Source organism: Podarcis gaigeae (genome assembly GCF_964106915.1).
Source record: "Podarcis gaigeae genome assembly, chromosome: 13".
Lineage (NCBI taxonomy): Eukaryota > Metazoa > Chordata > Lepidosauria > Squamata > Lacertidae > Podarcis > Podarcis gaigeae.
Genome location: NC_139689.1, coordinates 13,578,922 through 13,598,521, shown reverse-complemented (window position 1 = coordinate 13,598,521; position 19,600 = coordinate 13,578,922). Strand labels below are relative to the sequence as shown.

General features: G+C 42.0%; 1 protein-coding gene across 1 annotated transcript; it reads left to right on the top strand.

Moving 5' to 3' along the window:
• Positions 1-14,808: 14,808 nt before the first annotated feature.
• Positions 14,809-15,765, top strand: LOC310830407 (olfactory receptor 4K15-like; the record flags this gene model as incomplete). Its single annotated transcript, XM_083710193.1, has 1 exon — positions 14,809-15,765. The coding sequence occupies one exon, from the start codon at positions 14,809-14,811 to the stop codon at positions 15,763-15,765; it is 957 nt and encodes a 318-aa protein (XP_083566319.1).
• Positions 15,766-19,600: the final 3,835 nt, after the last annotated feature.

Sequence of the window (19,600 nt, the reverse complement as noted above, 5' to 3'; positions counted from 1 at the left end):
AAAATGAAAATCTCTTTTTAGAGTGGTGCCAAAGAATTACCAGCACATCCTGGCCTTGCAGTTTGCAGTGAAGGAGATCAACGAAAACCCTCAGCTCTTACCCAATGTCACTTTAGGCTTCCACATCTATGACAGCTATTTCAATGCCAAATGGACCTCTCATGCCACAATGTTACTCATATCCACACTGGAAACATTTGTCCCCAACTACATCTGTGACATCAAGAAAAACTTGATAGCCATCATTGGGGGACTGGACTCCCAAACTTCCCTTCATGTGGCAACAATCTTGGATATCTATAAGGTTCCACAGGTGAGATACGTATCTCTTTCAAGTTATGGGAATTTAACACATCCAGATAGATTTGGATAAACCAATGTGCACATTTCAAATAATCAGGTAGGCCATGCTAATGGCAGATCCAAGCTAAGAAATAAAGTCTTGATAACACATAAGTTATTGCTTCAGATGTCCCTGATATATGATGACAGCTATTTGGCAGGTAAATGTCGCTTGGCTTAGCAAAAATCGCATGCACAGGTGAAATGGTGAAGATTGGAAGGCCCAATTAATAATTGCCCCAGTGGTGCTCATAATACACAAGACTAATATATTACTGTTGCTTCTGTCTCTTTCTCCTACTCTCACAACTACGTTTAGCTCATATATGGCCCTGCTCCAGTGATGAATGATAAAACTCCAGGCCTTTTCTTCTACCAGATGACGCCGAAGGAAACCCATGAGTATAAGGGGATCCTCTCTTTGCTTCTGCATTTTAAGTGGATATGGATTGGGATCCTTACTTTCTATGATGAGAATGCAGAAAGATTTATGCAAACTGTGGTCCCACTTTATTCCGAGAATGGCATTTGTTTTGCCTTCATAGAAAGAAGTCACAAATTTACTTACGTCTCTGAAATTGATGATATGTTCAAGCTGGGGGCAAAAATACATGACAAAATAAATGATAGCAAAGCCAATGTAGTCTTGTTTTATGGAGAATCATATGCTCTGGCATTTTTTAGATGGTATCCTTACCTATCAGAATTGGAACAAAGTTCAAATAAGCCAAAAGGTAAAGTGTGGATCATGACAGCCCAGGTAGAGCTCACTTCTTTTGTCTATCAACAGACTTGGGATACAGAAATACTCCATGGGGTTCTCTCATTCACAACTCACTCAAATGACCCACCAGGATTTCATCAATTTGTCCAGAGCAAAACCCCTACCCGCCTGAAAGGAGATGGCTTCATCTTGGACTTCTGGCAACAGGCATTTGGCTGTGTATTTCCAAATCGAGTGGTTGGCAGTGTGACGGGAGATATTTGCACTGGGCAAGAGAAGCTGGAGAATCTTCCTGGTCCTTTCTTTGAAATGAGCATGACCAGCCACAGCTACAACATCTACAATGCTGTCTATGCTGTGGCCCATGCTTTACATGCCCTGTCTACCTCCCAAGTCAAACACAGACCAGTAATGATCAGGGGAGGAATGAAGTTTCAGAATCAGTATCTGTGTCAGGTAATGGGCTGAACACCCTTCCTGAAAGAGGTTCAAAACATGTTCTGTTTCCTTTTCTATCTATCACTTTGGTAATTGTCACTTTGCTATGTAACCACTGCAGGAGTCACCAATGTGGGTGCAGCAATGCCCTAGAAATCTTCCCCAGCTGCCCAAAGCCACTTCCTCAATTCACTGCCCTTTGGCCATGAGATAGTTGCTTTATGTCTCTTGAAATGCAAATAGAGCTACTAGACTTCCCTGCCTATTGACATCAGACAGACAACTTCACTGTATTCATTTAGGCACCTGCTTAAAACTTTTTTGTTTAGGCAAGTCTACCAAGAGACATGGGTCTTGATGGATTTTAATCTCTTTTCATTTTACTGCTAATTTTAATTGTTTTAAATCTTTTAAATTTCTTCTTTTATGCTGCTTGAACTTAAAGTAGCAATACTGAAAGAGAACAAAAGAAAATGAATTCTATCCAAGCATGATATAGCCAACTTCTAGACTTTGCTTTCATCACCATTCCTTCCTCAACCTGTTTCTTCAACTATTTACACCATAGCTGTCAACTTTTCCCTTTTCTTGTGAGGAATTGTATTCGGAATAAGGGAATTTCCCTTTAAAAAAGGGAAACGTTGACAGCTATGATTTACACCAACCTTTTAGACGAGCATGGGGCTGATTCCCCATTTACCTCTGAAGTTGGTGCATAAAAGGAGTAATATATCACATAGCATTGCGTATAGAGAAAATGATATATTTTAGATAACAAAACAAACAGAGCACCCACTTTCTGTTAAAAAAGTTTTTATGGCTGTGTGGGCATTTGCTGCGGGAGATGTTAAGGTGTTAAGAATCTGTAATTCAAAATGAACTTCCAAATGTAAGAAAATCTTTCTATATATATAAATAAAAATATAAAAAGAAAACTGCTTTCCTTCAAGGAGTATATTTGGAAACTTGCCATGAAAGTGAACATCATGATTGTCCGTTGCTGAACTTTGCTGATTGTCCTTGCCTTTTCTATACTTTCTCTTTCTTTTTCAATCCAGTTCCATCATTTTCTGAGGGGTATCTCATTTAACAGCAGCGCTGGGGATAAGATTTCCCTGGACCAGAATGGGGAGATATTGGCTGGATTTGATATTACCAATTGGATTCTTTCCTCCAACCAATCCTTTCAGAGGGTGAAGGTAGGAGGGGTGGATTCCCTGGCTCCTCCACATCAAGCGTTGACCATCAATGAGGGAGCCATAAAATGGCACCATTGGTTTAACCAGGTAGGATGCAACCATCAGCACTTTGTACTTTGAACACTTTAACATAACGTACAAAGATATTTTCATTGTACATTTTTCAGTCTTTATAAAATTGTATTATAGATGGCACAAGCTAAGAATTAATGTTATAAGTTGAATTCATAGCCTGTATACTGGTTCTTGTTTAACTGAAAGTGAATATAAGGACTGAAAACTTGAAGATAGATTTTGGTGATATTGAATATATTGTTTTGAGCTCGGAGAATCATTCTGGATGAAACCCTGGTTCCCCTTGCAATCCTGGGATCCTGTATCCTTGAGGGGTGAAGGGAAGATTGTTGAACTCACAGCTGTCCATGGAGGCACAGGTCAAATCTGTGTCCAGGGCAGCTGTCTACCAGCTCCATCTGGTACATAGGCTGAGACCCTATCTGCCTGCAGACTGTCTCGCCAGAGTGGTGCATGCTCTGGTTATCTCCCGCTTGGACTACTGCAATGCGCTCTACATGGGGCTACCTTTGAAGGTGACCCGGAAACTACAACTAATCCAGAACGCGGCAGCTAGACTGGTGACTGGGAGCAGCCGCCGAGACCATATAACACCGGTCTTGAAAGACCTACATTGGCTCCCAGTACATTTCCGAGCACAATTCAAAGTGTTGGTGCTGACCTTTAAAGCCCTAAACGGCCTCAGTCCAGTATATCTGAAGGAGCGTCTCCTCCCCCATCGTTCTGCCCGGACAGTGAGGTCCAGCTCCGAGGGCCTTCTGGCGGTTCCCTCACTGCGAGAGGCCAAGTTACAGGGAACCAGGCAAAGGGCCTTCTCGGTAGTGGCGCCCGCCCTGTGGAACACCCTCCCATCAGATGTCAAAGTGATAAACAACTACCTGACATTCTGAAGACATCTGAAGGCAGCCCTGTTCAGGGAAGTTTTTAATATGTGACATTTTAGTGTATTTTTCATCTTTGTTGGAAGCCGCCCAGAGTGGCTGGGGAAACCCAGCCAGATGGGCGGGGTACAAATAAATTATTATTATATTATTATTATTATTATTATTATTATTATTATTATTATTATTATTACTGAAATAGTTCCTTTGTCAAGGTAATGGCTTTGACTGGCTAGTTAAGTCTTGTGGCTTGCAGTTATAAATACAGGGGTACCTCGGGTTACAGACACTTCAGGTTACAGGCGCTTCAGGTTACAGGCTCCCCTAACCCAGAAATTGTGGGACGCGGGTGGCGCTGTGGGTAAAACCTCAGCGCCTAGGACTTGCCGATCGCATGGTCAGCGGTTCGAATCCCCGCGGCGGGGTGAGCTCCTGTTGTTCGGTCCCAGCTCCTGCCCACCTAGCAGTTCGAAAGCACCCTTAAGTGCAAGTAGATAAATAGGTACCGCTTTATAGCGGGAAGGTAAACGGCGTTTCCATGTGCTGCTCTGGTGCCGGTTTGCTGGAACAGCTTCGTCACGCTGGCCACGTGACCCGGAAGTGTCTGCGGACAGCGCTGGCTCCCGGCCTCTAGAGTGAGATGAGCGCACAACCCTAGAGTCTGTCAAGACTGGCCCGTACGGGCAGGGGTACCTTTACCTTTACCTAACCCAGAAATAGTACCTTGGGGTTAAGAACTTTGCTTCAGGATGAGAACAGAAACCGTGCAACAGTGGCGCAGCGGCAGCAGGAGGCCCCATTAGCTAAAGTGGTGCTTCAGGTTAAGAACAGTTTCAGGTTAAGAACGGACCTCCAGAACGAATTCAGTTCTTAACCCGAGGTACCGCTGCATTTCAGCCAAAAAAGTGTCCATGTTTCAATTTTCAGCACTTTCTAAACTGTGGCTCCATTTACAAAATTACTATAAAGTTTTGACATATTTGTACATCTCACAAGGCAGATTATGCATGCTGTGTTTCAAGGATTTGGAATAGCAGGTGTATAACTCTGAAGCTTAATTTGCATTAAGGGACACCACCACAACCCGTTAATGTCACTGTGGAAGACAAGATCCTTACTATAGAGCATATTAAAAACTTTACTGTATAAACTGCAAAAAAAACAATAATTTATTGGAGTTTCCACTATGAGTCAATGAGAGATGTCAGGAAATGTTTCAAAATGGAATTGAAACAGGCTAGTAAGTGAATTTCTGAAATGAATGTTGTTGTTCTTTTGCAAATTCCTTTTAAGGAATAGCTTAACTTCCCCTTTTAGCTTTTCTTTGAGTCCAGTTATTATATTTATATACATATATACATATATGTCTTTTATTTGTGTAATAGACACAGCCTAAGTCTGTATGTACTGAGAGCTGCCGCCCTGGTTTTTGCAGGAAGGTGAAGGAGGGGGAAGCATTTTGCTGCTACGATTGCATCCCATGTCCAGAAGGGAAGATTTCAGACCAGGAGGGTAAGAAATTGAATGTATATCGATATAGCTTGTTGCCTTTAATTGAAAACATGAATATTAAAAAAAATGCAATCACCAAGGTTCCTTTTTACAGCTTATAAAATATTGAGAAATTTAGATGAAGAGGGACCTAATGAAATTGTGTGTGTGTGATAATTTGTGATTGTGGCTGTTGAATGCTGTTATTAAGGAAGAATCCTATAGCAAGATCCACCAGGTTGGACAGGATTAGTATAAAGCGGATTTTTCAGATGAACCAGGAGGTTTCTCTAACGGCTGCAAATATGCCAACATATCTCCTTCATCCAAGCTGAGCTGAGTGCAATGCTTCTTAAATTGATAGAAACCTTGAAAGGCGAGTGTTACCGGGGTGAAATGGGGCAGGGGGGATTTGGATACAATGCATGAAGGCTATTCAGCTGGAATCTCAGCCTAAATTAAGTCGATGAAAAGGGTGGTATAACCCTAACACTATTTTAAAAGCTTGTTTTCTCTCCAATAGCCTTTGGCTGGCTCAACCAACGACATCCCTGCTTTAGAATGGATTTTGGATCTAGTGCACTTTATGCCGTCTTAATTTATTCCAGGCTTGTTTTACTCCATCCTCTTGCCATAGTATTTCTCCAAAAATGTGATATCTTCTTCTACAGCAGTCCTTGAAATCTGTTTTAACACTTTGGCTAGAGATGGCTGAATCTATTTCAAGACCTTGTTACTTTCACATAATTTTGCACATAATTTGTTTGATTTATTTCATACTTAATACTACATTTTCTATCAAAATCTGTTTAGGCATATATATTTTCCCTTACAAATAATGTTTGAATGTGCATTTTCTTTCTGGTAATGTATTGAAACATGTATTTTGATGCCCTTAAACTTCAGAAAATTCTGCGGTAATGTTTGGAAAAGTGTGAAATACTTAAATCCAGAAAACAGTTGAAAGGTGTTGATTAGGTTATCTAATGAAGAAATTTACAAAGTCTCAATTACACAATCACTCATTAATGAAGGAATAAATAAGTGTGAGCAACCAGAACAGTGACAGGAAAATCTGAGTTGGCTTCTGATTGTAGATCAGGAAGGGTCTTTGTGGTCCTCCCTCTTGTATTTTGCCTCAGTCGGTATTCTACATCGGAGAGGTGAGAAGGGCATGGTTCCATCATTTTAGTCTTTATTGTTTGAAACTCCTTGTACACTTTTTAAATCATTTTAATTATGTATTTTCAAGTAGTGGCATGTTGCTCATATTTTTGGGGATTAAGAACTATGGTTTTTTTTTTCCTCAGACATGAATGACTGCTATGAATGTGAAGATGAAAAGTATCCAAACACAAATAAGACTATATGTATTCCCAAGCATGCAACTTTCTTATCCTTTGAAGAACCTCTGGGCCTCAGCTTAGCCTGTTCTGCTCTTTCCTTTGCTTTCATTACAGCACTGGTATTAGAAATATTTGTGAAGCACAGGGACACTCCCATTGTGAAAGCCAACAACCGGGACCTCACCTACGCTCTGCTCATCTCCCTCTTGCTTTGCTTCCTTTCTGCATTACTGTTCATCGGATATCCTGACAAAGTGATGTGTCTCCTCCGACAAACTGCTTTTGGCGTCATCTTCTCAGTGGCTGTTTCTTGTGTGCTGGCAAAAACCATCACTGTGGTTCTGGCTTTCATGGCCACAAAACCAGGATCCCGGATGAGGAAGTGGGTGGGGAAGGGACTGGCAAACTCTATTGTCCTCTCTTGCTCCCTTATCCAAGCACTCATCTGCACTGCATGGCTGGTGATCTCTCCTCCGTTCCCTAATGCTGACATGAAGTCAGTGGCTGAAGAAATTGTAATGGGGTGCAATGAGGGGACTGTGACCTTCTTTTACTGTGTCTTGGGCTACATGGGCTTCCTAGCTTTGGTCAGTTTCACAGTGGCTTTCCTTGCCCGCAAATTACCTGACAGTTTCAATGAAGCCAAGTTCATCACTTTCAGCATGCTGGTTTTTTGCAGTGTTTGGTTATCCTTTGTTCCTTCCTACATGAGCACAAAGGGGAAATACATGGTGGCTGTGGAGATCTTCTCTATCTTAGCCTCCAGTGCTGGCTTGTTGGGTTGCATCTTTTCCCCAAAATGTTACATTATTTTGTTGAGACCTGAGCTGAACAATAGGGATCACCTAATAAGAAGAAAATGCTAAAGAAATCAAATTCTGTGTCACTGGTTATAATATCTAGAAGAGCAATTTGTATGTATACCTGAAAAGAATCAGAATCCTCTGTAGGCTACCAACCAACTGGATTTAACCATCCTCTGCTGTCAGTCGGAATGTGGGAAGGAGATGGTGTATCTCCTTTCCTTGCCTGCCTCCAACCTTTATCAGCATTTTTAAAACAACATTTAAATATTAGTCCTGCCCCCAATTTGCTCTGAGGATGCATATAGGGCATGGCTGTTTTTCCCTCAGCTGGCCCAATCCAGGGCCCAAAATTGCACCCCAGATCACATAGGCTGTGCAGATGCCCATTTCTCATTACTATTGCCTGAAAATCTCCACTGTTGTTGTTTAGTCGTTCAGTTGTGTCCAACTCTTCGTGACCCCATGGACCAGAGCATGCCAGGCACTCCTGTCTTTGAAAATCTCCACTGCTTGCCCTGTTTCAACACACTGAGTCCCCCATATTCAGCAATCCCAGATCTAGTGCATCTTTTCCTCTGCTCAGTTTCAACTCTGTATCTCTTATTCTTAGGCCTCGGCACTGTAGTATTCTGCTCTGATGCTGTTTCTCACAACTTTTTCACACTACAGATAAACAATTTCACCCTTTCTAACCCCATCTTATTTTTCTGCATTTGGCTGTGTTAATGTACGTCCTGCTCCACTCTAGTGGAAATTTCATAGGATGGGTCTGTAGAAATCCTTTAAAAACTGGACATAAAAACAGTCACAAAATATAAGCACTGAGGACTAAAAGGTTTATGAAGGACATGCTCTGTCTCCCCCCCCCCCCCTTGCTTTCTTCAAATCTTTAAATCTGACAATTAATCTGAGTAAAGATGTTTTGCCATCACAGCCACACCAAGGAGGACTCAAGACGTCACTTTAAATTGAGGGAAAGGTTGCATTCATTAAATATAACATTAAGAAAAACTTAATGAGGAAGGGAGGGGAGAAAAAAGGGAAAGAGCCAAATAAATTACGAGCTAATTTAAAGGGAAATAAATATGCCAAACACTCAAAACGTAGTTATTTCAGATCCCAATCCTTTTGGGTTTGGCTGGATTTCACTGGTTTTTAGTCCAATAATGATATCTGCTTTTTGGCAATATGCTCCAAATGCAAATAAACATCAAAAGAGAAGAAACAAAAATTAAACCTGAAGAATTTCACGAGGAAGGAGAGGAGATTGGGATATTTTGGGGTAATTTTTTTCCCCAGTGCCAAGTGGCTTCAAAACATTCTTGCCATTGCTTGTTTGAATCTTCAGGTTGCGTGCCTCTCTGTAGTCAGAGCCCAAATAAATGATTCTGTGTTATTGGGATGCTCAAACTTTTGTGTTTGATAGAAGCACCTAGCAAGATTAAACCCTCCATCTCTCAGTTGTTGGTGGTGGAGGAAGAAGTTGTAGCATCTCCTTTTTTTAGCTGCAAAATAAAAAATGTGTACAGGCCAGATGGAGTGCCAGCAACTCTCCGTTTGTGTGGAGTTTGTGTTGCGAGTCATTACACAAATAAGTGGTCTCACGTAAGCCTGTTCCGCCTCTGTTCCACCCCCTTCCTGGGCCACAAATTGACGCGTTCATCATCAGTCATGGGTCCATCAGGAGCACGTAAAATGCTCCCCGCCTACACATATAATTGCAACCAGCAAAGACTTAGGATGGCAGGCGCTCATAATGGCCTCATGTCTTGGTTGCTAATATGGTTGGTTTGGTTGCAAGTTGGCAGGATACCCATGTAAATGACAGAAGAGGCTTGGCATTTTTTTCAGCCAGAACTCACCAGAACTCAGTTCAGGAAGCTTTCGTGTGGGCACCATTGCCATTATAAGAGAACAACGGAGGCGTTCATGCAGAGTTTGGGCATCTCTTTTTCTAGAAAAATAGCACTGAGAAGGGGCATTGGGCTGGACCCTTGGTGGCAATGGGCAGGAAGAGGGCCCCCCTCTAGTGATCCTGTGGAGTTTCCCAGGAGTGGTTCACACCATAGGGGCTTCCGTAACTAAGGGTAATGCTTATCTCTTCAGATTAAGGAGTATAAATGAATGCTGCTAACAATCCAGGAGATGACCCCCCCACACACACAGCTAGACAATTAAAGAGGCAAAGTGAACAAAGAAGTGGAAAACATTTATTTCTTCCCTCACCGGTGAAAAAAAGAGAGAGAAGGGTTTGTATTTTTATTTTCTGGTGGTTGTTGGTGCCCCCTAAATAGCTTTCCTCCATAGTAAAAAGGAAGGGTATTGATTGATTGGGAACTATATATTTGTTTGCTTGCCCTCCCTCCCTTTGATAAAAAAGGAAAGATTGGTGGGATGTGGGCTTGGGGGGGGGACTTCTGGGGGTGGGGGTGGATGGAAGGAGATTTAGCTGGTGGCCTTATGCTGAATTGGGAGGTTGTATATTCTGTAAGAATGATGGGGAGGGTGTTTTTCAGTAAGCAGTGAAAGCAAAAGTATGTCTACTCCCAAGCAAGCACTACTGAATTCAATAGGGCTTACTCCCAGGAAAGTAAATTTAGTTGAACTCAGTGGGGCTTATGCATGCACAGATTCTACTTAGAGCTCTGAGTGGGGAAACAGATGCAGCTTGACTAGTAACTCACTTAAACTACTCTTAAATTAGTTGAAAATATATTAAATATAGTATATTGAAGTTTATTTAATATTTTTATTAAATCTACTGCTTCATTACATTTTAAGACCTTCGACCACTGCAGGGAGCATCGTCAAGGCTCTTGGCTGCTGCAGGAAAGCACAGCGCACCTTTGCTGCTATGGGGAGGTACAGTGGGGCCCCCTGCTGCCATGGGGAGGTGAGGCAAGCCCTCTGCTGCTGCACCAAAGCATGGCACATCCTCTATCACCACAGATATGTATCAAGATATCATGATATTTAGCTGGTGATATATTGTGATGTTGAAAATCAGATATAGCCAAGCCCTAATCTGGATAATATTCCATTGATTGAAGTAGTAAAATCACACTCCAGTTTTCCCCATCTTTCTTGATCCTGTGTCATTTACCCAGGAAACCAAATTAGAAGTCAAACTAACACAGAATGTACCCTTGAGGACAGCTCTGTAACACTTGCCTCACAAAGTTTTACTTTTTAAACTAGCTCCCCGGGACCAGATAAGGCACCAGCAAATGCAATCCCCATTGGAGGGGAAATGAGCAATTAATTACTTCCACTCTCTCTCTATTTACTCTTGATTTACTGTTCATCCTGCTTTTTAGGTAGATCTCATCCTTGCAACACACACAGCCAGCAGATGGAACTCAACCAAACAGCTCCAAACTGATGCTGAGCTGAACAGAGGTTGCTGCAGAAAACCTTAAGAAATATCTGCTGGGGTTTGCAAGTGAGTGAAAAAATACTTGAGGGTGTATTAGATTTTTCCAAAGTGCAGGTCAAGGCTCTGGTATAATGAAATTTTGCAGACTTCTCCAAGGAGCTGTCCAGCAGTTTCTGTCTGCTGATCTGCTCTCTCCAGCACTCCACATGCCTTCTGGTGGCTAGATTGCTTCTGGACATAGGGGTAGCATAGAGACTGGTCATCATTGTAATTCTCCATCCAAAGCAACTGGAGACTATGTATAGTACCTCCAGGATCAGAGCTGGCATGCCTCTCTATGCTGGAGAACAAAAGTGGAAGATGGCTGCTGCTCTCAAATTCTTTTTGTGGGTTTCTCATGGGCATCTGTCAGAAGACAGAAGACTCAGCTAGATTACCGCAGCCTGATCTGGAATGAATCCATCCCAGCATGTTGTTAGAATACGGAGGTTAGGGAAGTGGTGTTCCTTTCTAAGGGGGAATATAAGAAGCTGAGCAATCAGAACTACCCGTCCACATCAGACTGTGGCTCATATACACATCACAGTTCATTCCATTTCCCCACTATTTCCTGACCATCCATTTTCAAATTACATTGGCTCTTTTAAGAACTAAGGAGGAAAACAGTATAAGTTTAGCCCCATTTCCATAATATTTGCAAATGATTTTTCTGGCAGCAAATAACATGGAAATTAGCACTAAAGCTACGTTATATTCCACTATAGTTCTGGAAGTTGTTGTGTGAAAGATCAAATATAGTGTGGAAATTAACAGTTACATAAACAATGTGTGGATGCAGCCTGGGCCGTCTAGCTGAGCACTCTGTCTTCAGACAGTGCCAGATGTTCTTTGGAAGGGAATCTCAAAATAGGGCATGATAGTGTCATCTGACTGTTCATAATTCTGTCAGTTATTTCCTCTGCTTCTGAACACACTATCATGCACAGGAGGCATTGAGATATCTTTGTGTGTTCACACATTTATTTCTGTATTTTATTCTTACTGAGTATCACAATGTGCTGGGGCAGCAAATTTCACAGGCTACCCATGAAATGCCCAGCTGGTTCCTTTCACTTTGCACAATAGAAAATCATGGGTGTTACATCTAAAGTGCCATCTACAGTAATACTGATATTGGCACCAAATGGGCTACTTCTACTTGCTTCTACTTGCTGGTTCTACTTGCTGACTGTCTTTCATGGGCTGCAACCAAAACAGGGCTGAGAAACAAGAGGGAAGAGCCAGCATCTTCAGTGGAACCTCAATAAGTCCCCCCAAAATGTTTGTTTCTAGAAAGTGGCTTTGGTGGGTGTTATAATGGATTGGACAAAGTGAATAATAATAATTATTTATTATTTATACCCTGCCCATCTGGCTGAGTTTCCCCAGCCACTCTAGGCGGCTCCCAATCAAGTGTTAAAAACAGTACAGCGTTACATATTAAAAACTTCCCTGAACAGGACTGCCTTAAGATGTCTTCTGAATGTCAGGTAATTGTTTATCTCTTTGACATCTGATGGGATTGTTTTTATATAGCAGACAGATGAAGAATCAGAAATTAGTTATTTTCTAAATCTTATTTTTCTGTCTTTCTCTTTTAAGCTCTTTTCTACTCTTACTCTTTCTTTCTCTTTCTCTATTCCCTTCTACACCCCCACCCTTTTTGTGTTTTTATTTTATCTAGATAAAAGTATTGGTTTGCTGTTTTTTTTAAAGGGAGAGAATATTAAGTTTTGAATTTTCCTGTAAAATAAATAAAAATTAAAAGTAAGAAAGTAAAAAAAATCTTTTAGAAAACACCAAGGAAGCTGAATGTTGGAAGATTCAGGGCAAATGAAATCAAGCACTTCAGGAGGCAGTGATAGCCACCATAACTTTAAAAGAGGATTAGGCATATTAATAGAAGACAAGGTCACCAATCACTACCAGCCACAATGGCTATGTTCTGCCTCCACAGTCACAGGCAGTGATGCTTCTGAACACCCGTTGCTGAAAACCTTAGGAAGTGAAATTGCTCTTGTGCTTGGAACTCGCTTTCCATGTTTGCCACAGGCATCTGGTTGGCTACTGTGAGAACAGGATGCTGGACTAGATGGGCTATTGGCCTGATCCAGCAAGATTTTATTACGTTCTTACAGGGGGAGAATCCTACCTCAAAACAGCCCAGTGAGGACTGAACCTGCTCAGAGTGCCAGCAGCCTGTTAATGCTTCTTCAGGGTGGCAGTGAAGAGATGGGAAGCTAGGAGATGGGGAACAGAGACAGAGTATCCAGGAAGAGGAGATGGCTAGCTGGGACACTCCACAGAGCACCACTCTATGATTAGACCTGAGTGCTACTAAGAAACTCTACTTTCACTAACAGCAACCCATTATTTGCAGGGAACAATGGGAACTGGATGCAAACAATTTTGAGGAGAAAAATCAGGGCTCCTGCCCACTCTGCATTTCTTGGAAGAGGTGGGTGGACAATGTATTGGAAGGGGAGAATGGAACCAAGGCCTGGGATGTATTTAAGAGAGATGTGAAAAGGAAAACCATTTTAGAGTGTTGATAAGGTGGGGAAGGGTCATAGCACATTGGCAGAGCAATTGCTCTTCATGCAGACGGTTCCAGGTTTAATCCTCAGCAACTCAAAGTAAGGTTGTGAATTCTCTCCTGGTTGTAAACTCTGGAAAACCACTGCCAGTTGGTGTAAACAATGTTGAAGTAAATGGACTAATGGACTGCCTCAATAAAAAGCAAATTCCTATCTTAGGAAAGGACACCAAAAGAATATTAATTTCTGAAGAAAAATAAGATCAGCTTTTTCTTTCTCAACAATCTTTCTTACCTACACCTTTTATTAGGCGAATTAAACCCCTTTGTATTCCCCTCTCCCAGTAATTTCATTATTAACTTAGATAATGTATAGTTTCTACACCTCAAAATAAAGGAAAGACCTGAAAACATGTTTTTTTAAAAAAAGTTGAGGGAGAGAGGATGGATAAAGGAAGTAAAAATAAACAATCTGTTGGGAAATTACTTCACCCCCAAAACTACTGTTGTCATTTTTATCTCTATATCCTTGGTTGTTTTTTTAATATTGCGGGGCGGGGCTGGCAATAAAACGTTGAAAGTGAATGGGAAGAAAAGCAACACATATCATCATCAGCTATGACCACACACTCAACCACCCTGTCCCATCCATTAGAAACTATACTAGCATAATTAAATACAAAAGACACACAAACAAAAGGGAAATCAGTAGAGAGAGGTGCACTGAAACAAAAGCAATAGTAATAACGATAATTTATCTCTGCTTTTATTATGATTATTGTCTCTATGCCTCAGTTTTTTGTGTTTTGTATTTCAACTCGTTTTTGAACCTGCACTAGTTTCATTTGTTCATTTACTTTCTGCAACGTAATTTTCCTACCTCTCAAATATTGACCCCCCCCCCTTTTTTTGTTGTTTCATTGGTGTAACAAGACCTGGTCCAGAGTGCCTTCTCATCCCCCTTTGTATGCTAATAGCTCTGAATCTAAATCAGAACAAGAGAGCACAAGTCTCAACAGAGAGGCCTGGAGGGCTGTATTTGGTCCCTGAACCTGATATTCCTCATCCATGCTCTAACCCAGCACTCTTAACAAACTATTGTTCCCAGTATTCCCATGTTGTGTCATTTTCTGGTTCACCTCAGGCAGCAAGTTACCTTGGGCTGGTCCTGCTTTCTATAAGATTGGGAGCCTATGACCCTTCAGATATTATTGGGAGCCTATGACCCTTCAGATATTTGGACTCTTGACTCGCATCATCCCCAGCCAGCATGCTCAGGGATGACAGGAGATGGAGTCTGACAGCATCTGAATGGCCACAGATGATACTGATTTGGATGGAGCAATAGTACGATGCAGCATATGTCACCCTATGATGTTTTTGTGGACACTGTATGAATCACTAGGACAGTAGCCTAAGGACCCAGCCAAGAATAATAGCAGCTGACAAACAGATACATCATTTGCTGATTTTACCTAAAGCTTTGATGGAATCATCTCATTACCCTTGCCTTTCTCCCTTTCCTATTTTTACAGAGATATGCACGAAGGGAATGATGTCGGCAAACCAGACAGTGGTGACCGAGTTTGCCCTGTTGGGCCTCTCTGAAACATGGGAAGTCCAGCTCATCTTATTTGTTGTCTTCCTCCTCCTCTACATTGGTACGCTCTTCAGCAACATCCTCATATTCTCAGCAATTTTCAGGGATCAGCGCCTTTCAGATTCACCCATGTTCTTTCTGCTAGGTCAGCTGGCTTTCCAGGACCTCTGCCTGTCCTCCTTTGCCATCCCAAGATCCCTCTTTGATTATGTTGCCAAATGCCATGTCATCTCCTTTGATGGCTGCATGGCACAAATCTTCTTTGTCCATGTCTTTACAGGCAGCGAGATGCTCCTATTGGTGGCCATGGCCTATGACCGCTACATAGCCATCTGTCACCCTCTCCATTATGTTTCACTCATGAGCCGGCATCATTGCATTGGGCTTGTGCTTGCCTCCTGGGCTGGTGGGCTCCTCCATGGCACTGTGCAACTGTGTTTCATCATTAATGTGCCTTTCTGTGGACCCAATCAGGTGGACAGTTTCTTCTGTGACCTCCCCTTGGTCATCAAGTTGGCTTGCATTGACACCTACCCCCTGGAGGTCATGATGGTCACCAACAGTGGCATTTTATCACTGGTGTCTTTTGTTGGCCTGCTCATCTCATACGGATTCATCCTCTACACAATCCGCTCCCGGGGTCCCTCTGAAGGGACCACCAAGGCTGCCTCCACATGCACCTCTCACCTTATTGTGGTCACCATGTACTTTGGGCCCTGTTTGTTCATTTACCTGCGTCCATCTGCCCGGTTCATGATTGATAAGGTTCTCTGTGTCTTCTACACCTGTGTCACCCCCTTGCTGAACCCAGCTATCTATGCTTTGAAGAACAAGGAGATGAAAGCGGCCATTGGAAGTCTGTTGGCCAAGCTTTCTGGGCAGGTTTCCACTCAGGGCCGTCCCCACCATTAGGCAGCCTGAGTCAGCCACATCCAGCAGCAGGTCACAAAAGGCAACAAATCATTTGTTATTTGATTTATTGTTCCTCTTATGTTTATACAAGGTACAGAGAAAGTGGATAGGGAGATTTTCTCCTTTCCTAGTCCTAAAACCCAGGCTCATCCAGTGGAGCTGAGAAGGAACTATTTATTTAGAGATGGACGCAGTTGAACAATGAAATTTCCTACCACAAGGGATGGCACCATCTTCAACATCTTTAGCAGATTAAACAAATTCATGGAGAATAAAGCTTATGATGGCTAGTATCAGAAGCAGTAAACCCACAGTGGCTTGGGGAACAAGAGTGCTGTTGAGCTCATACAGCATGGCTGTTCTCATGACTGATAGGGAAGGGAAATTGAGAGCTATCAAGGTCTCTTCCAACTGTACAATTCTGACTAGATTTGTCCTGGATTTAGCTGAAGGCTCAATGAAACTGGGCCAAAATGGCATTGGGCCAAGTTGGATTCAGACAGCACTGGATGGGCCCATGCTGGGCTGGGCCCCCAAGAGTCATCTAGAGTTGTGATGGGTGGGGTGGAGGGTGGGAATATTTCAAATTCGCCCTCCTACTCAGTTGCGGGTGGGAAAAGGCAAAGCAGCATCTCCTTTTTTTAACAATGAAATAAAAAATATTTTCAATAAATAAAACACGGATTGCTCTGCTGCAGATTTTTTTTTTTTTGAATATGTGTGTGTTATGCTATAATGACATGTTCCCTTTATTCAAAGACAGTAGTGGAATTTTCTATCACAAGGGGCACTGTTCCCCGTACTTGCAATGGGTACAGAAGGGATGAGACAATTTTTTGGGCATCCATGTCCCAGGCTGTATGGAGCTTTGGGCACCAACAGCAGGTCAAACCATTTGGGTAGCTGAAGTGGAAAATTGCAAAAATTCAAGGGCCTGCACTTTCATTACACCAACCTGTGTCAACCCAGGAAAAACACATCAAAGATCCAGACTCTGATCAAATTGGGTGAAGGGGTGTGTATATTGAATTAGTTTACACACACACACACACACACACACACTATGGTCAGCTACAGTAACAAACCAAGATGTATTTGTGTTTTCTTCTTATGGCAGTTAGAATGTTAATTAATAGTCCAACCTTGGAAAGACTCAAAATGGCTTACTCTGGATTACTGGGACAAGAAAGATTGGTATGTAGCCTTGATGAAAAAGCTAACTCAGCCACTACACCTGGCAAGGAGTAGAAGAAAACAGACCCTTTTGCTGAAAACTAGTGGAGCTTTATAACCTTCCTTAATAAAGAAAAAGCAGGCCAGCTAGTGCCTATGGCTTTTCAAAATATATGGTGTATTTAATAGACATGTGCAAGGGTGCCAGCTTGAATAAAATATTGGGAGGCAGGTAAGCCCCACCCCACATAATTGATCACAAGACACGGCGTGCACACACAATTTGAATCTAATCAATACAAATTAAATGTCCATCAACTGGGGGGAGGGGCGCCCCCCTCAAATCTTTTACTTTTGAAAGGGGCAAAAGTTGGCCCCTAGGAGTTGGATCCTATCGACATGTGAATCGACTCCTGTCCAAGGAGATCCACTTTAGCTTTCTTCCATGTTGCCAACACAAACTGTTAATTTATAGTTATTGTTTGCTTACATTATGTGTTTGGTCAGTGCTTAATTTGAAGCCCCTCTAGAGAGAGTGGGGGTGGAGGAAGGAGGAGGGGTGTGTGAAAAAGAAAGTTCAAGAACACTTTTTATAGATCCACATGGTTTTTCTTTATTTTCAAAGCACTGACTGTTAATGAAGCAGCTTTCATCCCCCTCTTCCACAATGTACCTCTCTCATCTTGTCATAATATTCTCCACCCGTTACTTAGGAGGAAAGATTTGCTCACCTTCAGACAACAAGAGCAGGGAACTGTGGACCTCTAAATGTTGCTGGACCACAGCTCCCATCATGCCTGACTATTGGTTAAGCCAGCTGATGGGAATTGAAGCACAAAAACATGTGGAGAGCCACAGGTTCTGAAAACAAAGCCTTCACAACTGCTTGCCTTTCTAAATGGAACTGAAATCTGGAAGACATCGAAGCGACATATTCACATGGCCTCAGTATGTTCCCATGACGCTGTTCAGAAAACATCAATGCCAGCCTACCTGCTGGGTGACCTTGGGCTAGTCACACTTCTTTGAAGTCTCTCAGCCCCACTCTCCTCACAGAGTGTTTGTTATGTGGGAGGAAGGGAAAGGAGAATGTTAGCCGCTTTGAGACTCCTTCGGGTAGTGATAAAGTGGGATATCAAATCCAAACAACTCCTCCTCCTCCTCTTCTTCTTCTTCTTCTTCTTCTTCTTCTTCTTCTTCCGAGTGGCCATTCAGTTCCATTTATTTTAGTAAGTAAATTTACTAAAATTTATTCCTCTACATACTGCTCATGTACATTATCTCAGTTGTCTTTGCAACACCTTTGTCAAAGAATCAGCAGTATTATATTGATTTGGGGTTCACAGATAAGCCATGTGTGCACTTATGTTCCTAAATGGACACCTGGTAAATGGAATAACCCAAAATGTTCTTGTTAATCTTATTATCCACTTCATATCTTGTACACTCTTCCTTCCTTCTGATTGGTATAGTTGGATATCATTTGATTGATGGAGGTGGTGGACTCACACATTCAGAAAAAGGGGAGAAAATCATCCCCCAGTTTCTCCCCATCTTTTTTGATCCCTTGCAATGTACCCAGGAAACCAAATTAGAACTCAAACTTAGCACATAATGTACCCTTGAGATCAGCTGTGTAACACTTACCTGAAAAGTATTACTTTTCTAATTAGCTGCAGAGAAGCAGAGAAGGCAGCAGCAAATGCAGCCCCCATCAGAAGAAAATGAGCAATTAATTACAATTACCAACACACACACACACACACACACACACACACACTATTTGCTCCTGATTTGCTTGTTCATCCTGCCTTTTAAGCAGAGATCTCATCCACACAGGGATCTTATCCCCATACCACTCACAGGCAGCAGAAGGAACTGGATCAAGCAGCTCCATGCTGATACTGAACTGAACAGAAGTTGCTGCAGAAAACCTCAGTGGATATCTGCTGGGATTGGCAGGTGGGTGAAGAAACAGTTGAGAGTGTATTAGATTTTTCAAAAATGCTTATTTAGTATTTCAGTATTTAAAACGGGACTTGTTTATTCTAATAGGAGTTCTGATTTTTCAATATGGTTTTGCAACTAAATAAGATGGATAACAATGTGTAATAGAAAAAGAAGCATGAAATTAGTTTAAAGGTGTGTGAAAGAAAGTAATAGAAGTGGAAAGAAATTGCAATTGAGTAGATTGGAAGTCTAACACAAAGGTGGGGTGAGGGGTGGTGGGTGGTGATGGGAAAAGGAATTATCTGTGGGACTGAATGTAGGTATGTCTGAATGTTTTTAAGGATTGTATGAAATGTATGTTTGTATGCTTGTATATTCGCAATATGTGTGTATTAATGCTGAATTATTTTAACAATAAAAAATAATAAAAAAGATTTTTCAAAAATGCAAGTGTGAAACTCTGGGAAGAATGGCATACTACAGCTCCTCCAAGAGCTCCTCAGCAGTTTCCATCTGCTGGTATTCTCTTTTTCTCTCTCTTACTCCAGTGAGTTACATGCCTTTTGGTGGCTGGATTACAGATGGATACAGGGGTAGCATGGGGAATGGTCAGTATTATTAGGATGTAATTGTCCATTCAAAACTGCCAGTACCATAGGTGGAATACCTCTGAATACCAGGGCAAAGCAGCGGGAGAGGACTACTGTATCCA